Source organism: Merops nubicus, unplaced genomic scaffold, assembly GCF_000691845.1.
Source record: "Merops nubicus isolate BGI_N331 unplaced genomic scaffold, ASM69184v1 Scaffold53746, whole genome shotgun sequence".
Taxonomy (NCBI): Eukaryota; Metazoa; Chordata; class Aves; order Coraciiformes; family Meropidae; genus Merops; species Merops nubicus.
The window spans coordinates 2,897-12,176 of NW_008614043.1; the positions used below are offsets into that span (position 1 = coordinate 2,897).

The following is a 9,280-nucleotide window of genomic DNA, read 5'->3' on the forward strand; positions in this document are numbered from 1 at the left end:
TTTCAGTATCATCCCCATTGTGTGTAAATATATATTACTAGGACCTGCAAAAGCAATATTCTGGAGATTAAGAGAATTCTGGTTTCTTTATAGCACAGTAGTTGCATCGTTGCACAATAATCTTTAATAGCATCATCAAAAATTTAAAGCAACTAAGGCAAGTGAAATAAAGTTCCTTCACAGCAGACAGTGCTCATCAAATGATATGTTGGAAGAAGGCAAGACAAAGCCAGGTTTAACATACAAGAATGTATAATTAAACACTGGCCTCAAAATGTCTTAATTTAATACAATTAAATTAATATAATGGCAATGACTTCATCAAAAGGATGCCATTATGTGCTAAATTAATTTCATTTTACTTAGAATAGTGTAAGTAGAATAATGAAGCTTAACATTTTCCAAACAATAACCCTTTTCATTTCCCCTAGCTTTATTAATAATATACATATTCAGGTAAAATATGCAAATATAATTTTTAATGATATATAGAATCATTCTAATGCATATTTGGTACAAGTTTTTATTTTTGGTGTTCAGTAGTCGCTTTTGTTTTGATAAAATGACACAGCAGATTTACACTTAACATTACATATACAGTTTGTCTATATAAAGAATTTACAGAGCTTTTAAGTTGAGTAGCAGTATGTTTCAATGCATAAAAGTTTAAAAATGATGCATGAACCTGTGACCTTGCCAAGACAGAGATCAACCTTCAGAAACTATAATGAGCATGAGTTGACGCACACTTCTATCTAGGCCCAGTACAAATACGGACACATTCAAAATGTTGTAACATCAGTCTGATTTGCTTTTACTTTGGTGGTTATGATATTCCATGTGCGGATGCAAAGTGCACCTTAATGGTCCTCACAGCAGTACTTTTATCCCACTGTATTTTAAAGGCATCAGTTTCTTTTATTCTCCCTTGTAGCGAGGAGGTCTTTTCTCCTTAAACGCAAGAAGACCTTCAATTCTATCTTTTGTTGGAATAGTCTGCAATGACCAGAGTAACAATTCATTACTGACACAAAAAAGAAATACCAAGAGAAGTATTTTCATACAAATCCTAGCTCTTCAAAATATCAAACATGCAACATATAATACCACTTTTTTTTTTTTTTTCCCCATTTTGTTTTGCATTTCTTGGTTGGGGGGACAATGGGGACATAGTGGGCAGTAGGTTATTAATCAGATCACCATAGGTTTTAAATAAGCATCTAATGCTGATGCTTCTATTGCAAAAACTTGTCTTGAAGTCCAAGAACATACAAGCTCAAATATTTCATTCCCATGTTTTGCTGCCTTGTCTCCATTTTCTGTTGGTTAGCATATATGCCATCAGAAGCACACAACATGAAGGCCACTTCACTAACATTTCATGTTAAAACAAAACAAAGCAAAACCAAGGCAGTTCTTGGACTAGATGCACAACAGTATATGACTGGTTAGGTAGGGGGCTGGTAGTACTTCACTACCTCCACCCTAACAGTTTTAGCAGAGAGACGTTTTTGTACTATACTATAAATCCTTCCTTAAATTACTTACAAAAACAGAATAAGTAGAAGGGAGGTCTAAATACAATGCCAAAATATTTGTAGAAGAAATTACAGAGCAATTTCTAGCTGCATTTCTGCATGTTTCATAACAGGCACCACCAAAGTCTGTTTTCTGGGGTTTTTCATGTAATCACAGCTACATACCTGAGCATAACAAGCTTCTTCAATTGCTAAACCTGTTACTAAGTCAACCTGAGGAAAAGAATACAATGTTTTTTTAAAAGCTTATTTTTGTACATTTATCATAGATTATTTCCTGGCAGGTAACTTAAAAACTGTGTTTCTATATGCCACATACTACAACACCGCTGCAAAGTTCTTTGCTACTTTCACACAGAAATGCTACACTGCCATTTGGTGAGAGTAGTTAGTATTTCTGTAACAGTTTCCTTATTTGACAATACATTATTATGTAATACACTGTCAAAACTATGTTATGTTTTTCACTACAATCATATAGACTAAACCCCATTAGGCACTTGCACATTTGTAATAATTTTATTTACTACAGGGGAAAGATTTAATGTACTGCATGATTATTTAAAAATTATTCTGAAACAAGTTACTTTCAAAATGTCATATAAGAACATGATGTTGTGCCACAAAATAAACATAAATTCAATTTTAAAGGATTTAAAATTTAAAAAAAAAAAAAAAACAAGAGGCCAATGACCATCCTGAATCATCACCTAGTGTAGTAACATTTTCTCCTTTATGAGCTGGTCTGAACAGCTGAAAAGGCGAATATTCCCTTCACTACTTCTCCACCTGTCTTAAGCATGAGCTGCTACAGAACTTACCTGCTTTCTGCATGGCCACTTAAAGGACAGTGGCCATGCACCACAAGCAATTTGTCAAGGGGAGATAAGCTATAGGATAGATTACCAAAGGAAACTTTGAAATCTCTGCCATGGACAGTTTGTAACAACACCTTGATTTGTTTTGATACAGTAGATCTTGTCTTGGGGCCTTGATACTGAACTATATCATTCAGAGTCTTTCTAACCTTATTGTCTCTAATTCTATAAAGATCATGATTTTGACTTTTCAGTCCACTATACCTTGTAGATAATTTAGCTTGTACCATTTTTTGAACCTTGGGTGTCTCTGAAATAAATCTTGTATTCCTTTATCCCTTGCCATGGAAATCTAACAAACTTACTCTTTGCACAACAGCATCTGAGTTTGGTTCTCAGTTTGAAACTTACTGGTGGTATGCTTTGCTGAACTCAGTTGTATCACTGGTTTTTGAGAATTTAAGAAAAAAAGGATCATTCTTAAACTCATCTTCTTGGATTTGGATACTGCATGCAATACGAACCCCTTTCCCTTGTCCCAGGTTGAAATAAAAGTTGTCTCAGCAAGACAATTCACAAACCTAAAGTAAAACACATGTCTAGATGTGTTCACGACTGGATTTTAACAAGATTTAGAGATAGGTCAAGAGTATTCAAGAAAGAGTGGCAAACAGAATAAAATATGAAGTCAGACTGCAGATATAATTTTGACACTAACCTCTATTAAACTATTAAAAATAAATAACATGCCTTTTGGCTTTTGTTAGTTACTACACACAGAGAGCATTGACAGACTTGACAGGAACATGACTTTGAGTTTTTTTTTCTGCCCAGCATTTGAAATATAACTTGTTCACAGTAGTTTATGTTTATTTTCTAGTATTAATAATTAGCAGAGTGCATTACTCCTGGACAGACATGAGGTTACAAAGCCTTGTTATGGAAATCAGATTTTGAAAGACTGTATGCTGAGAAACTAAAAGCAGTCCAAAAACAAACAAACAAAAAAATCACCACAGTAGACCTGTTTCCAACCTGGCTTCTGCTTACTTTTACATAAAGTACAGATCCTTACCTCCATCCCCTGATTGATTGCCAGCTTTGCAACTCTCATTGCTACTGGTCCCTAAAATGAAAGAAAAAGCTTGTTTACATATGATCAAAATCTGAAAGATTATGCAGTGAAGAGTCTGCACATCAATATTCTTATACTGGTATCTTCAACACTTTGTATTTTTAATAAATCTATACAGTAAACAGGTTAAGTATCCTAAATTATATCGCTATTGAGGACATTTGCTTCCAAACTGGTAGTTCCAATACTGAGAAAAAGTGAAAGTATATCATGTTCTTAATTACTAACATCTTTGGAAATCTTCTCAGTCCTGTGCCTATCCATCAAAATCAGCTTCTGAATGTTCAGACACTGCTTTAGAGACGTGGTCTGCTGCTTTGTGAAAAGTCAAATGTATTTGAGCTGGTTCCAGTGTGAAGTTGCAACTATAAATCAACCTTCATAATCACTATATGTTAAATTTTTCATTATATTTTTCATGTTTGTCTTTCTGTGAGTGTGTTCAAGACACAATTAACCCATGCTAAATGCCATATTTTACCTGTAACATTTTCCATTTTCAATGAAAAATGTTAGCTGTTACACTTTTGATTCTATTAAACAATTTTTTAATTATTCTCTTCCTCTGCTTCCTATGAATTTGCTATCTGAGATCCTTCACTTGAAAAGCAGGTTTGTCAAACATGCTAAACTCACATTCCTACTCAGAACAAACAGCTTGCAGTCCATAGCAAGAGAGGAATAGGTAACATCACTTAACACAAAAGACTCCTCTAAGCGTCATACTTAAAGCTTCTTACTAAAATTTTCTAGTTCTACAGAAAATTGAGCACAGGAATTTAGAAAATCCAATTTCTATTATTCTATGAAAGACAGAGGTAGTATGTCACTTAGAATGAATGATAAGAGCATGATTCTTTCATCAAGCTTATACACAGAAGACAGAAAGCAAACTAGTAAATGGGTTTTGCTTTAATACTGAAATTACATTTAGCTTATGTTTTCAAAAAAGGATTTACACTGAGATATGTCCACTTTCATATGGACCTTTTTGCCTGTCTTCTGAAGTGTTAAACAGCAAAAGAATAACCTGCTGAGATAATTGCTTTACTGAAAAATAACCAACCCATACACTATTTTCTTTGTTTAAAACTCAAAAGCACAAATCAAAAAAGCCAAAACTCAAGATATGCAATATAAACATAGACCATATCACAATGATATGAGGATTGACAGCGTTTTTTCACTGTGAAATAGTTACCAAGTAATACCACTCAATACACGAGAGCAAAAACTTCTGATTGCTCTCCACGTAACTAGAGTGACTTTTTAATTCATATCTTTAATTCATATCTTTATAGGAGTTCTTAATACAGTCAGTCGTTTTTCAGTTTTAATGTTTGGTAAAAACTAAAATCAAAATAATTAGGTTTACCTGAGGTAAAAATTCTCTCGCCAGAGCTAATGCTCTTCTGTAAGCAGCATCCCCTGCTTCATTCTGTTCTACCACATGGCTAATCAATCCTATTGACTTTGCTTCCTCACCATCTACAACACGTGCAGAGAAGATTAGTTCTTTTGCCAAAGACACTCCAATTGTACGAGGTAATCTCTGCGTCCCCCCTAAAGTTTGGAGAAAAGGAAATGCAAGTATTAGTTTCCCAATCCGTTTATACTGCAAAGGTAGATGCCTTGTTCAAGTACTTTAATTCTTAATTCCATAAACAATTATATGAACATACAGAAATTAAACTACCATACAAAGGCATTCCTAAATGCCTTCTTCAGTTTTGAAACTACATATAAATTAAATCAATTGCTGTTTCTTAGAAAAACATGTAAGTAACTGAAAAGAGGTAATATAAATAGAGATTTTGTCTGATAACAGACAAGTAACATCATTCGTATCAGTCAAAAGCTGAAGGAAAACTGCTTGTCAGGGATTACCATATCAAAAAACTCTGCTTCTTTTTTCACAATTTGTATATTTTTATGACATTAATCACCACAATATGAATACTTTTTTAAGAACTACACTCAAAACCAATATATATTCTAAGATGACTGTAGTCCATGCTAAAATCACTAGACAAAGTCTTTAAAAAGTCACTGTTCTATGCCTTCTTACTTCCATATTATTGTTGAAATCTTAAAGCTTAATTAAAAAAACGACGGAAGGATAATGGCAGATATGAATAAGCAGAGAAAGGCACCTAACTTTGGTTAGCTTTTCTTTTAAAAACTTCTTTCATTTAAAACTTCTTTGGCAGATCAGCATTTTCAGAAGGTAAATAAACAGTAACTACATTAACCAGACATGTGAAGATTGCTTAGTCGGACAAACAATTAACTTTCCAGAATTCATAAACAACAAGAATGTGGGAATAATCATTATCAAAACTGAAGAAGTAGACCCAAATCACAGAAGCAGACATGTGTATGAATTATAACAGTGGAGATGGCCTTTATCTCATGGAAAGGATTTTGAAAATATACATGGTCTACTGTTTTGACATGGATCTGAACAAATATTCAATTGATATAGAAAGCCTGTAAGTAAAAATTTATTTCTCAATAGCTATTTCTGTCAGAGCATGCTAATTTATTCATATATAAAGATATGTATGTATGCAAGAGGAATATTTATAGGAGGTATTTAAAAGGAAGTGGTACAACACTGTATATATGTGTGTTCAAATAACAAAAATAGATTAACTTCCATAGCTAATGCTGGACTAAGCTAGTATTTTATTGAAGCCATTCACTTCTCTTATTTGTCTCTGAGACAAATAAAATGACTGGAAGCAACACAGTTTTTGTGATTTGATTCAGTTTTCAACTACTGTTTTTTCTTCATAGCAAGCTTCAGTACTACTGTATTCCTATCCACAAAAACAGACCTGTCATTGAACACATTACATCATAAAAAAATGCCCAAGGTACAGAGGATTTCTGCCTTATGCCTGTCTAGAATATTTTAAAGTCACAGTTTATAACAAAACCTGATACGTATTTTCTGGGCTGAAACTGGAGGAATTAAAAAAATGCTTGCATTCACAACACTTAAGATAAAATTTGTAGAATCACATATGTAAATACAAATAATGTGATATTTTCTGTGGTCCTACTGCTCTGTGAGGATTTTAGCAAGATTGTCCTAATGGTCAAGGGCAATAAGGAACAGCAAGAGGAACCCCTTTTTAAATAAGTTCTGCTAATTCTGCTAGTTGTACAGTTAAGCCAGGGGGAAAATTTTGTTAACAGCATAATTTAAAGAATGCAACTACTCCAGGACATTTTTATGAAAGGCCTTGAGGAAGCTAAAACAAAACCCCTCGTAAAATACAACAAACCTTGAAGCCTAAGCCTTCCAATTAGCCTTGGCTGCCTCACTGGTGAGATTCAGAGAGAACGACTCAAGCTGTAGCTATCAAGCTTTATATCAGAACTACATGCCATAAAAACATTAGCTGTATTTTCAAGAAGCTTGCTGCTTCTGATGTGAAGCTGTACCACCATCAGCACAAATAAACACTTACTGGCATTTTTTTTTTAAATACAGAACATGTCTCTTAATTTCTCAACCAAAAAAGCTGTCACACCCCAATCAGTGTCTATTCTTACACACATTTTAAGTGTACATCAGAACATGTCTACCCTGAGTCTCTCTAAGAATAGTTTAGTCATAAAATTATCCCTTTCATCATAGTAATGAAATCTAGAAAAGCATCAGTTTTCGCTTCTGATTTAAGAAAACTATTTACCCAAATCATAAGACCTGAAACCACACGAGTCTGAATTTACTGACACCACATCTTCTGCTTCTTCCTTGCTTGGTATGCCCAGCATTTTTTTCTGCTTAATTCTCTCCCCTTCCTTTACTGTTTTAGCTATTACTGCTTTTACCAGGAAATGTTGAAAACAAAATTTAATTGAGCAACAATATTTCATAACTTTGACCAAACAATGGATATGTTTAAGCATGAAACAGTGTTTAAAGATTAAAAAAGTGTTCTTGCCAGTGTCTTACACAATAATGATTAAAGAGTAAAAAAAGCAGGCTATAGTGTAAGTTGTTTGGCTGCCTCCTACACTGCAAAGCCATTAAGCAAAGGAGCATATTCTTTGATTAATACTCACAGAACAGAAGCCAACAGTTCAGTGCATTGATCACATATACTCAGTAGTAGGAATAAGATATATGCACACACAAAAGCAGTAAGACTCAATTAATCAAATGCAAACAACACACCAAAATACGCCCAATGCACCAAAGTTACCTCCATTTATGAAGAAAAGACAGGGAGTATGCTGCAGATAGACGTTCTGTTTTGGTAATACACCGAGAACATACAATGCCTGCCAACTACAATCAGAGCTAAAGGAAGTAACACCCAGTCTTCTAAGACATTACTTAACCAAGGCGTTTCATTTAAATGTAGAGCAGAATTTGATGGAAGAATAGCTGTTTCATCTTCAGGAATTTAACGACACGTTATTTCAAGGACTAGTGATCTGGTATTACTCACTGTGTTGATAAAAGTATTCGACATAGAGTTGCAATATAAATCTGTTCTTATCTGAGATGGTGTATATTGCATGTTGCAATAAATGTAAACAGCAGTCTTAGATGATACTCCAACTCATAGGAAAAGACAGTAAATACAAGACTGCTGAGTTCTGGTATGAAAATTGTTAAACAGTTTTGTTTTGTTTTTTAACAAATAGTTGATTTTGTATGAATATTTACTTACTGTCAGTAATTCATCAATTACAAAATATGTACACAACTGGTTTGGATTAAGTGAATTACGTGATAAATTCCCAAGAGTATATCCAACAAGATGAAGCAACTAACTTACTGGAAATAGATTCATCATTCTGGCAGAGAATATCTACAGTCAGTAGTTTCTCATAGCTGAAGGCTCTGTCAAACTACATTGGAAAAAATTCTGTTCTGACAAAAAAAAAGCCAAACTTCAATTCAGTAATAACCCTGTTTATTAAGTCAAGTAAAAATGTATCTTTCTGTCCTAACCTTTGTATCACGAGCTCTGTTTGACTTGCATTAGACTGATTTAACTGACAGGTTTCTACATTTCTTTGTTTAAAAACTGCTGTGCATTTTTAATGTGTTGTTAATCATCAATGGTGAAACCAAAGTCTTTCAGCCACAAACTTTCTAATCATTCAAGTCAGTCAAGAAATGGTTCAAATGTATCCTTGCAATTCTTTTGCAGAAAGCTGGAAGGAGTGTATTTTTCTTCTTTCCATTGAAACTCATAAAACTGTGAAACGCAGAAACCTGTCATCCCTAACACTGAAACCTTAGCAGTATGATCCCATAAACAAAATAATATGGGAAAAAATCTTGTTTTCACATAATATTTTTCAGTGATCTAAGTAATATTTTTGAAGTTTAAGTAATAAACATATTTTCTGCTTTTAAAGTACCTGCCATCCATTGCTAAGCTAAGCAATTTTCAAAATATTAAACCCTAAAAGCCTAAAAGCTCTATCAAGACAAGATGTAACACCAAGCTTCCAACAGATCATTCCTCAGATTAGGTCTTGATCCTACAAAGATCCTACATGTTTTAGATAACTTAAATCCAGGTATAACTGTTTTCTTCTGTGAAAGGATTTTTGAATGTCTCTACTCAGTTCAAAATCCTTTCACAGAAGAAAACACTTGGAGCCTTTCAGTGGCACAAACTGGACAGCCAACAACCAGACCAGGAAAGTCATCAGCAAAGATGCAAGTGATAGGGTGAAACTGGGATGGAGAGGAAAAGGAACAAAACATTATCTCTGTAAGGGAAGGCAGGGCTCATTGATAGGGCTTTAAA

At 33.9% G+C, this 9,280-nt stretch overlaps 1 protein-coding gene across 1 annotated transcript; it reads right to left on the bottom strand.

Moving 5' to 3' along the window:
* Positions 1-397: 397 nt before the first annotated feature.
* AUH (AU RNA binding protein/enoyl-CoA hydratase) lies at positions 398-5,054 on the bottom strand (the record flags this gene model as incomplete). Its single annotated transcript, XM_008942063.1, has 4 exons — positions 398-996; positions 1,704-1,751; positions 3,432-3,482; positions 4,867-5,054. Coding segments are annotated over 4 exons (365 nt in total), but the record flags the coding sequence as incomplete, so codon positions are not given.
* Between the last annotated feature and the right edge of the window lie 4,226 nt (positions 5,055-9,280).